Raw genomic sequence first — 17,821 nt, forward strand, 5'->3', positions numbered from 1 at the left:
TCCAATAAGTTCAGTCCAGATAAGTTGAGGTCCAATAAAGTGAAAAGAACGCACCCCTAATTAGATATACTATTTTTCTATTATCTCAATAAAAAAATATTTTTCTTTCGTTCTGTTTTAAATGAAACATTTGTTTTTCCACGCACGCAACACGCTTCTTTAATCATTTATATCTTTAGTTGTGCATACGTAAAAAATATAAAAAATGTTATAATTTGATAATATGAATTGAGACGAATCTAATAAGATTCCACCTGACTATATTTTTTTTATATATATAATAGTGATAAATTAGAGTCAAAATCTAATAGTGGGGGTTTAATCCCATTCCCATTTACATAGAAATTTAGATATCCCCTCAAACAAACATGGGATATCTACCCATGGGGATATAACATGCCATTCCCACCCCCCTAATCCCCCTAAACAAACACCTCGTTAGTGAATTGAGCAAAACCCCGTTGGTCCCTTGCCAGTTAGTTTGTGTTATTGAGACCCAACCACTGTATTGGAAAGACCAATCAGCCAAAGACTCACCACTGTCTCAGCCTCAATCTCTCTTTCCGCCATTTCTACGGCAAGCGCAGTGCTTTTTAACGGGTAAACTTTTGTTTTTGCGAAATATGCTCAATAAATTCATCCAATTATCTGTTTTTTTTGTCCAATAGTATGTGATGTATATTTGTGTAATTCTATTCTGGGTTTTGTTCTTCATTTGAATTTCAAGCCCTGATTTTTTTTTTTGGGTGATTGACCAATGTGTTTCAATTTATATGGCTTTATGTTTTCCTTATCTGTGCATAACTATCACATTGATATTTTGCTTGTATGATCTTATTTGATTCTTCAGCTTCTTACTATCTTGCTACAATGCTTAATTTTGTTCCTTTTTAAAGTTTTCAATTTTGTGGAAATATTTCATTTTTAAGACCACTTTTTCTGTACCCTAATGTCCAATTTCCATGCTATACTCAATCTGGTACTTCCTGCCATGGCAACATAGCTATCTTTTCGGAGTTTCGTCTTTTTTTTTTTTTTTTTTTTGTAGATATTGAAGATGGTTCTTTGGAGTCAGATTGAACCCTTTTAAAGATCAGCTTTTGAAGACATTTGAATAACAATACTATTACCTGATTGTAATTGAGGTGTTTAGGATTTTCATTCTGAATACTAATTATTGAATTTTTAGGTGTTCAAGGTCTTGAAACTCCTCATTGTATCACCCAATCAGCTTTCCTTTTTTTTTCGGTTTGAGATTCAATCAGGAAAACCTAGATTAATTAGAACTTTGCTTGATTGTCGGTTGTCGGTGTACTTTATAGTTGGAAAGCAATGGTGTGAGATGGTATTAGAATAGCAAATTAGCAATCAGATGTTGGAGGTAATAGATTTTATGAATTTTCAGGGAGCAGTTTTAGTCGTTGTCTAGTGTGATTCACTTTGTCAATTTGAGTTCCTTTCAGAAAAAAACTGAAATTTTGGATGCACGAATTTGATGACACTAATTAGAACTTCCAGCATACTACTACTATTATTTTTTTCAGAATGTGTGTGGTTCAGCCTGTACTTTGAGTTCATGCCTTTTCCTTGCTCCTTAAACTTTATGTGTTTGCTGTGATTGATTCAAGTTAAATGTTTTATATGAAAGTTTTAGGACCTAAAATATCCATAAATTGTTTTGAGTAGAATGGAGTTTGGTTAGCTGAAGCAAGAATATGAGTGTATGGTCATATGATAGTTTTTCTTGATAATGTCCACAAATTTAAAGGAGTGTACATATCCTTGAATCAAAAGCATGAACTCTTGGTTTCTTTCAGCAATCTCCTTGTAATCACCCTCACCTTTCATCTATTTCATTCTTTTCTGTACTTATTCTAGTAAAATATTTGTCACTCGTATATCTGGTTTATAGTAATTTGATACTTATCTCCAAATCTACAACAAATTCTTGCACTTATATTGTAGTTTTTTTTTGGCTTGTTACAGGGGGAAAATGGAGCAGATTATTTAGCTAGAGAACATAATCATCTGTGGAATTCTACAACAAATCGTTTCTGGATCTCGAGTTTTCACCATATCCCCTCATTGTTTGCATTTTGCGCTCCCTACTCTTCTCTGACAAACCATCCATGACTGCAATTGTAACAGTACCAATTGCTACAAGATCCTTACTCTCCTACCGTCATTGTTTCTCTCTCCTTCCATTGTCCCCCACTAATGCCATCTCAAATACTGCCAACTATTTCTCATTCTCTCTTCTCAAACACCGTCCATTTCAAACCCTAGCCTCTCAAGCCCCTGAATTCAGCACCACCACCACCACCAGTTACCAGCAACGCAGCCGAAATGTGGTCGAAATCCTTGAGGAAAGAGGCCTCATTGAATCAATTACCAGCGATAATCTCCGCTCAGCTTCTTCCTTGGACAATAATCATCCACCACTGAAGGTCTACTGTGGCTTTGATCCTACAGCAGAGAGCCTCCATCTGGGAAATTTAATTGGCATAATTGTCCTCTCTTGGTTCCAGAGATGCGGCCACAAACCAGTTGCTGTACTCGGTGGCGCCACTGGCCGTGTTGGAGACCCATCAGGGAAGTCTTCAGAAAGGCCGGAGCTGGACGATGTAACCTTAGAAAAGAACATTAGAGGTATAAAATCTATCTTGAATAAGATTCTCAGTAGATCTGGTGAGGATAATTTTTTGATTTTGAATAATTATGATTGGTGGAAGGATGTTAGTTTCCTTGATTTTCTGAAAAATGTGGGGAGGTATGCTAGGGTTGGTACTATGATGTCAAAAGAGAGTGTTAAAAAGAGACTAGAATCGGAGCAAGGGATGAGCTTTACTGAATTTAGTTACCAGTTATTGCAGGGGTATGATTTTCTTCACCTTTACAAGAATGAGGGGATTTCTGTCCAAATTGGTGGTAGTGATCAATGGGGGAATATAACTGCAGGGACCGAGTTAATTAGGAAGATTATGGCTTTAGAAGGAGCATATGGGCTTACATTTCCTCTTCTTTTAAAGAGTGATGGCACAAAATTTGGGAAATCGGAGGATGGGGCGATTTGGTTATCCCCTGCCTTGCTATCGCCTTACAAGTTTTACCAGTATTTCTTCACAGTTCCAGATTCTGATGTGGTGAGGTTTTTGAGGATATTGACTTTCCTTGATATAGAGGAGATAGAAGAGATTGAGAGAGAGATGAAGAAACCTGGATATAAGCCGAACTCAGCTCAGATAAGGCTTGCGGAAGAGCTAACACGTTTCGTTCATGGAGAAGAAGGGTTGAAAGAGGCTATTAAGGCAACCGAGGCATTAAGGCCAGGTGCTGAGACGAAACTGGATTGGAAAACAATCGAGGGGATTGCTGAAGATGTGCCTTCATGTTCTTTAGCTTATGATGATGTCTTAAACCTTTCCATTGTTGATCTCTCAGTTTTATCTGGCTTGCTTGAGAGTAGGTCTGCTGTCCGTCGTATGCTGAAGCAAGGGGGGCTTTATCTGAATAACACACGAATTGATAATGAGAGCAAGAGGATTGAGGTTGATGATATTGTGGATGGGAAGGTTCTATTGTTGTCTGCTGGGAAGAAAAACAAGATGGTTGTGAGGGTCTCTTGATTGCTTGGGTTTCTTATTTCTGTGCTACAGGTATATGATCATTTCATCATATTGTTTCTAGGAGGATCTCAATCATGAATTATATAGGAACTTTTGTTACATGAGCATTTGTTCCTGTGGTTATTCTTTGTGCACAATAGGTTTAACGTTTGTGCTAATTTTATTCAATAATGCAAACTATTTTGCGTAGATGTTCATCCTGTGATACAAATGCATTACAACTCAATATGTCAATTTGGGTAAGTGGTATATTAGTTTATGATTTTGCAAGAAAAGAAAAAAAAAAAAAAACAGATTTATGAGTATAGAAAAAAAAAGTTCATTTTTCAAATTACTTGAAGTACAACTAATTTAAGTAAATTATACAAGCTTTACAATATGATTTTAAGAATCTTAGTACAAATCTTAAAACCAAAAACTGGAAACTGGAAGTGATATCGCATTGGAGCAATTATTTTCCTTGCTTTGTAATGTATGTAATGAGGGAAACTCTTCAGCTACTTCAAGCATCTGCATCTTTGCTATACTACCAGCAGGCAAACGCAAGACTGAAATCGACAGCATATGTTGATCAAGTTCTCCTGATAGTACAGGAACTGCGCTCGAGAGACGAGTAGCAGGCAATAGACAATTGGCAAGGAGAACGTTACGAGTTGACAGAATGTAGCTCTCCCAGCAGTAATTTGGTGGTGGAATATGGTCGACGAGCTCTAAATCAATGTCGAAAAGCTCTTCATCCTCTTGAACTCCCAGTTCTGATGCTCCTTGTTTGCATTGTGGAATGTGTTTAGTTGTAGAATCCATTTGGCTTTGATGAACATACACCAAATACTTGGGGTATATAATAGAATGTGTAATGTGTAAAGAGGAGGAGTGGGTAAGTTGACCTGTTTCAACCAATCTCTTATGAATCAAATGTTAGTTGAGTTACTGAAGTTTGTTTTAGGACTTCCTAATGTCCTAATTCAGAACATTATTCCCCTGCTTAATTGTATTAATCAGTAGTTACGCCAAACCCAATCTAACATTTTTTTTAGTTGAGATATATGTTCTTTCACGGTTTTACTTTACAAAGTTTGACCATTAAGTGGTATTTGAACCAACTATCTTGGGGATAGATGCAAATCTGCATGGAGCAAGACTTGCTACAAAGACAATACAAATTCATAAAAAGACGATCTCATGTTAAGCTTAACAACAGACTAATTAGTTAAAGTTTAGCAAAAATTCTCGATGCTTCAATTAGTTACACACTTTAGCTAATTAATTAAGCAGAAACTCATAACGATTGACTAATTATAACTTCTAACCCGAAAATCGTAACTATTATCTAGAGCATAACTATCGACCCAAAACCATAAAACCCAAAACCATAAGATAAACAATAATTACTAACTCAAAACCATAACTATCATCCAAAACAATAAATATTAATAACTAGAAAACTATAACATATAACTGTTAAACTGTAACTATATTCAAAACCCATAACTATCAACTTAAAAATCATAATGATAAAGAAAAGATGTAAAATATTCTTCGCATAGTTTAGTATATATTTTGTGAAATATTCCTTATCACATAACTATTCATCTGAATATCATAATCATTAACCCAAAAACTATTAACCAATATATAACTATTAACCTAATAATTTAAACTATTTACCCAAAACCACAACTATTCACTCGAAAATCTTAGCTAATAACCATATGCCATAAAAATTAACCAAAATAGTTACTATTAACATAAAAATCATAATCCAAATGTCATGTTTACTCATCCATAACCATAACTAATGACCTGAAAGTTATAATTATTAATCTAATACTATAACTATTAATACAAAACCATAATTGTTTCTCAAGATTCTAAATGTAATCATAATTTACTTTAATTGATTCTTCGATGTCAATAGGATTTAATTTGGCTTTCCAATTCAACCACCAAAGTTTATGGTTTCCGATAAAAGTACTTACTGTAATACTAGGTTAATAGTTATTGTTTTTGGTTACTAGTTATGAATTTTAGGTTAATACTTATTGTTTTAGGATTAATAGTTATGGTTTGTGTTAATATTTATGGTATTTTTGGTTGATATTATGATTTTTGGTTCATAATTATGATTTTCTTGTTAATAGTTATGATTTTGAGCTATACTCTCAGTCAACAGTTATAATTTTGGCTTAACTAATTAATAGAGTCATTTTTTTCAAGTTTGCAGTGTTTGACTAATGGTTTGACGTTAAGCCTTAATGTTAAACCGTCACCTTATGAACTTGTTGAATTTAAGCAAACTCAGTCTTCATAAAGACACCACGTCAGATGAGAATTTTTTTTCTACCATGTATCCTCCTCAAGTACTTATAGTACTTAGAGATACTTATCCACTAGTCCAAGTTTGAATGCTAGCCTCGTGAACCTAGATAATGATCTAAGAAACTCCATAGAGCACCCTTCTCGACAAGAGGGGGACTCGTCCATCAAGTATCCTCATGGAGCACATAAGGCTCACGAGTAGAGTTGGTAAAAGATGATACGACACGAATTGAATACCAAAAAAATAGGTTAGAATTGAGTATCTCCGACCCATTTAATTAAACAAGTCAGCATGGCATGACATGTCTTATTAAATGGGTTGGTCTAGTGTTGAAGTTTCAAGTACAAAAATGACACGATTAAAATCGTTTAGCACGTACTTTTCCAAAGAAAATTAGGACTTGAAAGTACAACACTAGTTTAAAATTACCAAAAACTAACTTAACATGACACAAATTGGACTCGAAAGAAGTGGGTTAGTGTTGAGAATCTCGATACTTTTTATATAAATGGGTCAACATGACATGACACATGTTATTAAATGGGTTGGATTAGTGTCAAGGTTTTTTAACTCATTTATACTTGGTATGAATATGAAATTTTGCTAGCTCTACTCAGCCCTTGTCTAGCTCAAGGGGGGGAGGGGGGATAGTGATGCCCACTTTTGCGAGATGGGCGGGTCAGGCTGCAGGCTCTTTTAGATTTTCACGAATCTGGAAGCGGTTCTTGCTGTGGACCTAACGTGCTTGTGGGCTGGCATGAGATTTTTTTTTCAAAAATATTACATTGTTGGAAAAAATCATTATTGTTACATAAAAACTTTAAAATTAATAAAAATATGGAGAATTATTAATATTAAGTTTCACTATATTTGATTTTGATTAAATTATAATATAAGCAATTTGATTAAAATATACACAATTTGGTTGAATAATTATATGGCCCTGCTCGGGTTTGCGGGCTGAAGCGGTTCGATTTACGGGCTGGGTTGTTCTTGACGATTTAGTAGGTTGGGCTAAACCGATTTCGTGATCCAAGTTAAGCTATTTTAGTAGTGGATTTTAGTGGGCTGGGCTTAGAAAATCAAACCCACAACCCACCACCAATTTCACGGTTTGAGTTGGTTGAATCGGGCTTTTCGCAGGCTCGGTTCACATGACCCATGAGGTGGGCTGTATTAACCCCTCACTATTGACCATCTCGGGTGTGGGGGTGGGAAGCACAAAAATCTTGCTATACCTTAAAAAAAAAAAATCTAACTAAAAGTCCATTATAATATTTTAACTCGAACAAGAATATGATATTGTCTCCGTTCTTTATCAATTGATATGTTTTGCTTATTTAAAAGTTTCATAGTAATTGCTACATATTCTTTTTTTATATAACATGTTATCTCTATTTCTCTCTTTATCACATGAATTTCTCTATTTATTTCTATCTTTGTCTTATACCTTAATACGTGTGCCTCCACATATAGTGATTGATAAAGAACCCATGAAGTACTTTCAAAAAAAAAAAAATTACGGCCTTCTTTGATAAAGAGAGGTTTGGAAAAAAGTTAGAGGTTTGAACTCATATATGAGGATTTGATTAATCAATCCTCTAATTTGAGTGTTTGATAAAGAGATGTTTCAATTAGCTAATTGGGTCCAAAAAAACTCTTTTTGAAAAAGTTATGCAATAAACTTTTTGACGTTACAGGTTTGAGAATGAATGGACCAGATACACTTATGTACTAAAGTTGTTGAAAATTAAATTATTAAACAATAAAAGATACAATACTTTATTATGCACATGTCCATAGGCCATAATGGTCATTTTACACAATTATATAGCAATTAAATATAAGCTACTTACCAAACACCTTTATACACACAGATAATACAATCAACTAGTGAAATAAGTTAATACAATCAGCTATCAGCTAATACAATCAGCTAACAACTATTCACCAATTGTCAAGGAGTATATTTCATCCATCATATACTATCCTCTAACCATTTAACTAACTTTTCTCATCCCAATTCATCATTTCCAAAAACAATGCATCATAACTATATCTTTAAAATGCATGATCACTTTACTTCGATCTTGACACTATTCCACTATTTGACTTTCTTAGACTAATACTAGTAATAGTAATTAACAATCTTGGGAAAATTTGGTCCACCAATTGACTATTTCAGGAAAAAGAAAAGGTACATATGCTTCCACAGTAAATCCAGATAATTAGAAACGTAGTACTTAACAGTTAACAGTATCCTTCTCAAATCACTGACCGTGACCTAAATCTTCTCCCCCCAACCCTAGATATCTGGCCCCACATTCTCCTTTTTCCACAATCCTACGGTCAGGAACAAACCTTAACATCACAGACTTGTAGCTTTATCTCAGTTCCACCGCTTGTAATAAAAAGCTGTGTAATATTATTACCAACATGTCTCCTTGAATATTGAAAATAATGGTTTCTCTCTTGATCGTGTTTCCCTCTTCATAACTTTGAAGAATTTTTTGAAGTAAGTTGACTGTTTTCAATTCGATTGAAATTTGTTCTTTTTTGTCATCTTCTTAATTTTTGATTTTGGTTGTTTGTTTTTTAGTAGGGTTTTTATGATGTTCAATTTTGATACTGTTTATTAGTTCTAATTTCTGTGGTTTATAATATGAAATTTTAGATGAAACCCAGTTGTTATCTTTGTTTTTTAGGTTGATTTTATGTTTTTTTGATGAAGAAATGAATTTATGGTTCAGATATCAATTTGGGTTTTCTTAGCTTTCAGTTTTTTTGTTGTTGTTGCTGAAGATTACTGCTTGTGTTGTTTAACAAGTAATGATATCTGGGAAAGAAAAAAGTTTGCACTTTGAATTTAGCAAGTGAATTAATGAGTGCTGTTGAATGTGCTTGAAATTTGAATAGTGATATTGGTTGATTAAGCTTCAGCATTTCTTGAGACTAATGAGTATGTGGGCTAATTCTAATTTACAATATAGTGGATTGGTTATGATATTTGAGATCAATTAATTCTTTAAGTTGGGGTTTTTTTAGCTCAAATAATTTGTGGTGTGGAGATGTTCTCAGCTGGATTTTTTGATGTAATATTCTGCATCATGGGGATCATTGTTAATGTTGTGCAAATACCCATTTGCTATGAGTTCAAGGATAATCTACACACTTTGTACTTTTGCACTATCCATGAACTCCACTTTGACAAAGATAGTCAAGTGGGTACATAGTTTTCAAAATATCAAATTTGTATAATGTCTAGAAGATGTTACTGGTCTTATTTATGTTTGGGAAAGCGTGAATGTTGATTTCGTTGCGTTTGGGGAGGTAGATTTCTTATGAACTCTTCTCGATGAAAATTGATCACTTTGATGCATTTATGTGTTTTTGGCAGGTATTTGAAAAGCAGAAGTTGACTGGTTAAATGGAATCGTGCAATTGTATTGAGCCACAGTGGCCTCCAGATGATCTGTTGATGAAGTATCAGTACATATCTGATTTTTTCATTGCCCTTGCCTATTTTTCAATCCCATTGGAGCTGATTTACTTTGTTAAGAAATCAGCTGTTTTTCCATATAGATGGGTGCTTGTACAGTTTGGTGCTTTTATAGTGCTTTGTGGAGCAACACATCTAATTAATCTATGGACATTTAGAATACATACTAAAACAGTTGAAGTAGTTATGACCACTGCTAAAGTTCTAACTGCTGTTGTCTCTTGTGCAACTGCCCTCATGCTCGTGCATATTATTCCGGATTTATTGAGTGTAAAAACTAGAGAATTGTTCTTGAAAAATAAGGCTGCAGAGCTTGACAGAGAGATGGGCCTCATTCGTACCCAAGAAGAAACAGGGCGACATGTTCGGATGCTGACTCATGAGATCAGAAGTACTCTTGACAGGCATACAATCCTAAAGACCACTCTTGTTGAGCTTGGTAGGACTTTAGCTCTTGAAGAGTGTGCTTTATGGATGCCAACACGTACTGGGTTGGAGCTTCAACTTGCTTATACGCTTCGTCAACAAAATCCTGTTGGATTCACTGTGCCCATTCAGCTTCCTGTAATCAACCAAGTATTTAGCACCAATCGTGCTGTAAAAATCTCACCAAACTGTCCTGTGGCTAGAATCCGGCCTATCACAGGGAAGTACTCGCCCGGAGAGGTGGTTGCTGTGCGTGTGCCCCTTCTTCATCTTTCAAATTTCCAAATAAATGATTGGCCGGAGCTATCAACAAAACGTTATGCATTGATGGTTTTGATGCTTCCTTCAGACAGCGCTAGACAATGGCATGTTCATGAATTGGAGCTTGTTGAAGTTGTTGCAGATCAGGTTTGTTTGCATCTAGCCATCATTTACGTTGTAAATGGCTGCTTCTGCGCTGTCTAGTTGACCTATTATGTGATGCTTTCATGCTTATGTATTAAGCTCGTCATGGAAAAATCTTGCGAAATAGACTCTAGTTAGTGACAGTGGCAAAAGGCATAGTTTGTATAATGAAGTGTTACCTCTAACTTGGATTAGTATCCTAACATGTCTAAGTGACTCTGATAGTGGAGCGAACATTAATGGAACTATTTAATTATGTTACTTTAAGCTGCAGAATCATTTAGTAGATACTTCATACCACTATATCAGTGTATTGATGACATCCTTGTGCGGTGAAAGGTTCATGTTCATCGACTGTTTAGGCGAGATCGATTTTGGACTAAATGGAGTACGAGATAATGGGAGTACCAAGTATGTAACATCCAAGAGACTAAAAAATGTGTCTTCCTTGGTGAAATCTAAAATGACTATAACACCGAAAACCTGTTGTGTAGAAAAAGGTAGAATCATAAGTACTATCCAAAACAGTGAAGGGGGCTTTACAATATTCCATTCCTTAGAAGCCAGTGAATAATAGAGCTATAAGGTGGTAGGTACTAGAGCGTGAACTGATCCTTTTTTTGCTTTCCTGCAAGCACAGCGTGATTACTTGTGTGCTCTTTCTTCGTAATTTATGACATTGTACATCACTTCGTGTGCTGATAAGGCTTATATTGTAAACAGTATGAATTCCAATGAATAATGTTGAGAGTTGATTTAGTCAATTTTTGCTTCAAGCCAAATTTGAGTTTCTGTCAAATATTGATGTATGATTTTAGCAATACCAGTTGTTGTTAGCATACTCAAGTTTTAGCTTAAGAAGGAAGGTTATTTGGTCGGGTTTAGGTTAGAGTTCCATTGAGCCTCACGTATTCCATGAAATTCAGGTTCCTTTTTTTAGGCCGAGCTATTGTTGGGGTCACAAAATCTGTATAATAACTCTGTGTGAACTTCCGATCTAATGACATCTTCCTTTACGTAACAAGCTGCAATTTGATAGCCATAGCATAAGACTGATAAGTGATTGTTAAGCATAATCTATTCTTTTCCCCCTGATTGTGGTTGTGTTTGAATTGATATAGGCCCATTATATATTTTTTTATCACTGAGAAAGCAATATGAACTATATAATAATTTTTCCATTGGACCTTCATTTATTTACGTATATAGAATCCATGTTCTTTCTGAATAATCCAGGTAGCAGTTGCTCTCTCCCATGCGGCAATATTGGAAGAATCTATGAGAGCTCAACAACAGCTTTTGGAGCAGAATATTGCACTTGATTTGGCTCGCAGAGAAGCGGAGACTGCCATCCGTGCTCGTAATGACTTTTTGGCTGTGATGAATCATGAAATGAGGACTCCTATGCATGCAATAATAGCCCTTTCCTCCTTATTGCAAGAGACTGAGTTAATTCCTGAGCAGCGTTTAATGGTTGAGGCAATTCTAAAAAGTAGTAATCTCCTTGCGACTCTGATAAATGATGTTTTGGACCTTTCACGGCTTGAAGATGGAAGTCTGAAGCTTGATAATGAAATATTCAATCTACATACTATGTTTAGAGAGGTAAGTGTGACTGGTTATGACTTCATATGTGGTTGTAGTGCTTAGATTCCATCATTCATCAAATTTCTTCGTGGTGTGTCTGGATACTAGAATAATAAAATTCTAGAATTTGAGTGTGATCATGTGTTTGCGTAGCAAAGAAATTCCGGTGATGGAGTTGGTCCAATCCGTCCAAATGGTAGGTAAATGTAAAACAGACCCATAGATAAAGCATCTTAAATGACACACTGTACCATGTCATTTAAAATTCTTACCTTTTATTCATCTTAACCTTACTGCTGCTGCCTACTACTGCTTGCTACTGCTGTTTAGATGCCACTGTTCCTTTTTTTTTTTTTTTCTCAATAATATGAGGAGATTCAACTCACAGTTTCACTTTTTTCAACATAATATAAATCTCTCTTTCTCTCTCCTCCCAGAACCCCTGTTCTCTCTCTCTCCACCCACTCTTCCTTATAGTGGTCAATCTATCATCACTGCTAGGGTATTCGATAACATATAGCTAGATATGGCATGCTGAAAAAATCAATGCTAATTGCAATTTCACGATTGTTTTTCGGCATATTGAAGTAATGCTTAAATAATGTGCGGTCATATGTATTCAATATCATTTCCATTCTAGAAAAATAGGGCTTTTGTGATTCATAGTTAAATTCCACTCACTTCGCAAACATATGATTGAGTATGCAGCTTGTAGATTCTGACTTGTGTTTCCCAAACACCATATTTGGATTTGAGTTTCTTAATTTCGAATTCTGTATTTGAATTCAATCAACTCAAATGAACTCCTTGTATCCAAACACTACCTCAGTGTTTCTATGTCAAGTCACTTCTGTTTTCCTGTTTCACATCCGGGTTTTGGATATTCCTTAGTTATTCTATAGATTTGTTTTTTATGATGCTATAAAGTTGCCAGCATTCAGTGATTTGATATAAAGGTTCTTTACATGATATTGGCTTTGTCGTCTTTGTAAGATGTATGACTATTGATGCAGATTCTTAATTTGATCAAGCCCATAGCATCAGTCAAAAAGTTGTCAATAACATCAACTTTGGCTCCGGATGTGCCAGAGTTTGCAGTGGGTGATGAAAAACGTTTATTGCAAGTTCTATTGAATATTATTGGTAATGCTGTGAAATTTACAAAAGAAGGAAGTATCTTAGTTAATGCTGTAGTTGCAAAAGCAGAGTCTTTAAGAGATTCCCGGACTCCAGATTTCATCCCAGTAGCAACAGATGGTCACTTCTATCTGCGAGTGCAGGTTAATTCATTGTTCTTATTCCAAACTAAATCAGTGCTTTTTGAGGGAACACTCTTATATGACTATACTGAATTGCATCAAATTTTAGGTGAAGGATTCAGGACCTGGAATCAACCCACAAGATATTCCAAAGCTATTTACAAAATTTGCCCAAACTCAAGCACCTGCAAATCGAAATTCTGGTGGTAGTGGGCTTGGCCTTGCCATTTGCAAAAGGTAACACGGTGATCCGGATTTTTGTTAAGAGTGGCTCTGTCATTAAGAAATATAGTATAAATGTGAGAAATCCACATACAATGATACCAAACTTTCTGCAATTTCACGACATGGCTTTTTCTTCAATGAACGCTCTGATATGTCCTGTGCTATATGATCTTAGGCCTAACTTGTTCATTTTACTTTAATCTATTTCTTGATTTAATTGTTTTGTTTGTTTTTTTTATTGTATTTTCCAAACCAGGTTTGTAAATCTTATGGAAGGGAACATCTGGATTGAAAGCGAAGGTCTTGGTAAGGGTTGTACAGCTATTTTTGTTGTCAAACTTGGTAGTCCTGAGCGATCAAATGGAGCCGTGGTCCCAATTGCACCCAAACCGTTGCTGAATCATATTCAGTCGAGCTTCTGTGGCCTTAAAGTTCTCATTATGGATGAAAATGGGTATGTTTCCGTAGTTATGTTTCCATAGTCCTTTCTAGTTTCTCTGTTTTGGGAAGGGGGTTATGGGACAGATTCAAGTTAGTTCAAGGCTAAACCCTCTGTGGTAGTAATATGACTGTTCTATGTCTAGTTGATTATGGGAAATGAGTTGCTAGACCAACATAAATGTACATCCGAGGTAGTTCCATAGCTGCGACATTGATATTGCATCAAATATATATAGAAGATTAGCTGAGACATCAACATTGGCAGTCAAATGTTTTTTTTGTAAGGATCCTAGTACTTGAGGGATCTGTAAATCAGTTCCTTTATGAGATAGTAGTTTTATGTTTCATGCAATATGATTGTGTAGATGCCGATAGTTGAAGAGAATATCTTCATTTATCTTCAGGTAATAAAAGGATAGTTCCATTTTAAGGGTTTCTTGTGTATGGTGTTTAGACTTGTTGAAGCAGAAGATTGCTCTTTGCTCGTAATAGAAAGAAGCTGGTTGTCATTTGCTAGTTCACTTGGATCCAGGGTCATTTATTCTGGCTTTTTTATAATAATTTATTCCTAATCGTTGATACTTTTGTTGTTTATAATTGCAAGGTTTTGACTTTCAGACATAACAATACATTACTTTGACCATTAATATCTCTAATGTTCAGTTAGTGAAAATTATAAAAAATTTAATCCAACAATATCTTACATAGTACTTCCTGTGTTCGATTACTTGCAACAAGGGAGGCATGATAATTTAGGTGAGGAGAGAGAGAGATAAAGGTGACCCATGTGATGATGAGAGAGTTAGAGAGAAATAATATCCAAAAAAGGTAGTGTTGCAAGTAAATTGAAGCAACCGTAAATGAAAAGTGTTGCAAGTGAACTGAAACAACCAAAAATGGTAAAATAAATAAGAATGGAGGAAGTAAAATTTAATTTATACTTTCTCAGTTCTATAAAGGATGTAACATTTGCATAGTAACCAATATTCATCTATCAACCTTATCCTATTGTCTCTCACAAATGTATAAGAAAAAATATAGTCAAGTGGAACCTTATTTTATTCGTTTTAATGTGTAATTTCATAATTTTAGACTTTTTACAACTTCACAAGTACAAAATTAAAGATATACAGAATCAAAGTATTGCATTGGATTGCAGGTACTATGCAAATGTTGCATTCTTTAAAGAATGGAGGAAGTATATATTAGCAATAAATTTGGTGAAAGCTAGTTATGAAAGAATAGTGTAAAAGTCAATTGTTGTAATTGTAACAGAATATAGGAAGTAAAAGATAGTATCTATATGGACCATAAGAATGCCACAGTCCTACTTCAGGGGATGAGAGTGTTTGTTAATCTAGAAGTGATGAGACCATTCCTTAGTTTGGAATTGAGAGAGGAGGTAGGAGTTGGGACTGTCGACACCTTGGAGAAAAGTGACAATATCGATCCTCTAATGTGATAACCTGTCCATTAAATGATTAAATAAAGTAAGCCCTCTCTAATTTGAAACCCTGCCCTATCTCAATGTTCAAGGGTCACATAATCTCTTTCCTTTGTATGAAGCACTTGACCGCTCCCAATTACTCCTACTTAAGGCTTTGCATTCTGGCGGGGCCTTGATTTATAATCTATATAGGGAGCTATAAGTGTAGATAAATTGAGCAATAACTAAGCACTAATAACAAGGATCAATTGTTAGCCCTAAGGGTGCATCTATTAGAATTGTAAGAGTTACTAAATTTAATATGATAGAAGTTTTTGCTATGTATGTGCTAAAAGCGTTGTTAGGGATATGCTTACTGATAACAGTGGAAAATGAACTTAGAAAAATATATTATAAAGCAATGAACAATTGAACACAAGATTACATGAAAAACCCTCTATGTGAGTGAAATTAGAGAAAGTGCAGCAAAAAGCCAGAAAGACCTCATAGGGGCAGAGACAAGGTGCGTGTAGGAGAATATAGTTTCTTGATTACTCTTTCTGGTCCCTACAATATAGTTGTAATTTTGTAAATTAAGAGTAGAAAACGAGTGCTGAAATTTGCAAAACCCAAAACCCAGTAGGCTAGGATCAGCTGCATCAATAAAGATTTAATCTTTGGTGGTCGTCCACTTAGATCCTCTCATGCTACATTAGATTTATAATATTTTAGGAAGACCATAAGAGAAGGATGCTAATATGACAATTGTAGACTTCATAGACGTATGTTCTTCATATTATACCTTATGCATGTACCTTTTCTGGCTATTGCAGCAGATTGTGTTATTTCATGGTGAGGGATAAGAGAGCGCACTTCTCTTTAGCTGGGACATGTGGGGTTATACGAGGAAGTAAAGATATAAAAGAAGTGTGCTTCAATCAGTAAATAGAGTTATCACTGATTCCTCAAAACATATTTTGCATGCTAGCTTCCTATCATGTCATTTGCCTTTTTTTTGGTTAACTGGAACAATATAATTAAACTTGGTCAATGTTTAGCTAGCCTGGCTAGCAAAGGGATCATTGATCCCATCATTACCTTGTGCTCCTTTTTCCAACAGCAACTGCCATTGCACTTTTTGATTTTTTCTTGTGCTCTCATGTTTGCATTCAAGTGTCATTGTGTATTCTCATCGAAAGCTTGATGCATGATTGATCTAGTAGAATGCTAGTATTGCTAGCTAATGACACTCTACCGGATTTATATGCAGGGTCAGCAGAACAGTGACAAAAGGACTTCTGATGCACCTTGGATGTGATGTCACAACTGTATCATCGAGTGAGGAATGTCTTTTAGCTGTTTCTCGAGAATTCAAGGTGGTATTCCTTGATTTGTATTCGCCTGGAGCTGATGGCTTTGAAGTGGCCGTTCAAATACGAAAAAGGTTCTCGAAGCGTCATGAAAGACCGTTAATTGTGGCACTCACTGGGAGCACGGACAGGCTGACTAGGGAAAATTGTGTTAGGGTGGGTATGGATGGTTGCATTTTAAAACCTGTTTCTGTTGATAAAATGAGAAGTGTTCTATCCGAGCTCCTAGAACGAAGAACTGTATTTGAGACGCTCTAGTAAACTGTTGAATGCTTGGATCGATGCCATAAAGGAAGAAAGTATTTGAAGATTGTTGGCATAACAAGATAGTGATACCGTCATTCATCCTTCTTTTTTCCGGTTTTCTTTTGTAATCAATTAGGTGCCTGGAGGTGTTGGTTTTGACAAGCAGTTCCCAGGTGCTTATTTATGTATATATCACAGTTCACAGCATTGAGAATAACGCAAATTAGCGCGTTATCAAGCAATGCTAAATTGACATAGCACTTGCAAATAATTCTAGTGAAAGATAGTTGATAGTTCCAAGAGCTAAATTTGACAGTCGCGCGTTCCTCTTTTGAAACGAAAAGGAATAAGAAGTAACAGGAAAATGGTCCAGCCAATCGTTGTGTGCAAAAAGCATTGTGGGCTTTGTGGTACATAGTTGTGACCTGTGTACAAAAACGTCAACCTGGGGCTAGGACATACCTAAGCAAAATGCTGAAGATTGGGTATTTGGTTGGTAGCTCTATGATAACTACCTCACTATTCATCCTTAAGACAAGGGTTCGTGTCTTATTTAGGACCCCCTTCTCCTATATGGCTATATCACTCCCGGCCTCCCCCCAAGTAGGCTCTCCTCGGACCTCTTTTGAAAAAAAATTCTAAGTAGAGCACTTGTGAGTTGTGAGTTATTTGTCTTGGCTCGACCAAAGTTGGGCTCATAAGTGATTTACTCCGCCATACCAAGGTTATAGCTTTGAGTTATGTTTAAGCCTGATAGTACAAAGCTCGATAAGTAGGTATGACTTGCTTGGATCCCTTTTTCCAATCAAAAGATCTTCTCTTTGTATAATTCTTGTAAAGATAAACAAAAGAGAATTTTTTGTAAGTTGGTAAGATGAAACATCCTACTTAACTGACATCTCGCACAAGTATTAACCAGTCAGGTTTACAGGTCAAACTTCTTGAAGGAAGGGGGATGGTAAGGAAAACCTCACCCTAAAGAGGCAAAGAG

At 35.5% G+C, this 17,821-nt stretch overlaps 2 protein-coding genes across 6 annotated transcripts; both read left to right on the top strand.

Annotated features, from left to right (window-relative positions):
• The first annotated feature begins 427 nt into the window (after positions 1-427).
• LOC104898378 (tyrosine--tRNA ligase, chloroplastic/mitochondrial) lies at positions 428-4,341 on the top strand. 5 transcript variants are annotated; one of them, XM_010685449.4, is made up of 3 exons: positions 428-600; positions 1,987-3,656; positions 4,124-4,341. In XM_010685449.4, exon 2 carries the CDS (start codon positions 2,130-2,132, stop codon positions 3,624-3,626), a length of 1,497 nt encoding a protein of 498 aa, XP_010683751.1. In that variant the 5' UTR covers positions 428-600; positions 1,987-2,129; the 3' UTR covers positions 3,627-3,656; positions 4,124-4,341. The 5 variants fall into 5 exon arrangements, with proteins under 5 accessions (XP_010683751.1, XP_019106292.1, XP_010683749.1 ...); XM_019250747.3 differs by having other exon boundaries at positions 4,160-4,341; XM_010685447.4 differs by having other exon boundaries at positions 4,163-4,341.
• Positions 4,342-8,327: 3,986 nt separating this feature from the next.
• Positions 8,328-17,145, top strand: LOC104898379 (ethylene receptor). Its single transcript, XM_010685450.4, has 7 exons — positions 8,328-8,461; positions 9,344-10,279; positions 11,513-11,881; positions 12,877-13,143; positions 13,232-13,359; positions 13,604-13,801; positions 16,485-17,145. The coding sequence occupies exons 2-7, from the start codon at positions 9,374-9,376 to the stop codon at positions 16,840-16,842; spliced, it is 2,226 nt and encodes a 741-aa protein (XP_010683752.1). The 5' UTR covers positions 8,328-8,461; positions 9,344-9,373; the 3' UTR covers positions 16,843-17,145.
• The last annotated feature ends 676 nt before the right edge of the window (positions 17,146-17,821 follow it).

The sequence above is a fragment of the Beta vulgaris genome, chromosome 7 (genome assembly GCF_026745355.1).
Source record: "Beta vulgaris subsp. vulgaris cultivar EL10 chromosome 7, EL10.2, whole genome shotgun sequence".
Classification (NCBI taxonomy): Eukaryota; Viridiplantae; Streptophyta; class Magnoliopsida; order Caryophyllales; family Amaranthaceae; genus Beta; species Beta vulgaris.

Excerpts from the sequence above, each read along its gene's own strand:
- LOC104898378 (XM_010685449.4), top strand. The coding sequence starts at position 2,130 with ATGACTGCAATTGTAACAGTACCAATTGCTACAAGATCCTTACTCTCC.
- LOC104898379 (XM_010685450.4), top strand. The coding sequence starts at position 9,374 with ATGGAATCGTGCAATTGTATTGAGCCACAGTGGCCTCCAGATGATCTG. Across the intron at positions 10,280-11,512 it reads TTGAAGTTGTTGCAGATCAG|GTAGCAGTTGCTCTCTCCCA; the intron begins GTTTGTTTGCAT and ends TGAATAATCCAG. Across the intron at positions 13,360-13,603 it reads GGCCTTGCCATTTGCAAAAG|GTTTGTAAATCTTATGGAAG; the intron begins GTAACACGGTGA and ends TTTCCAAACCAG.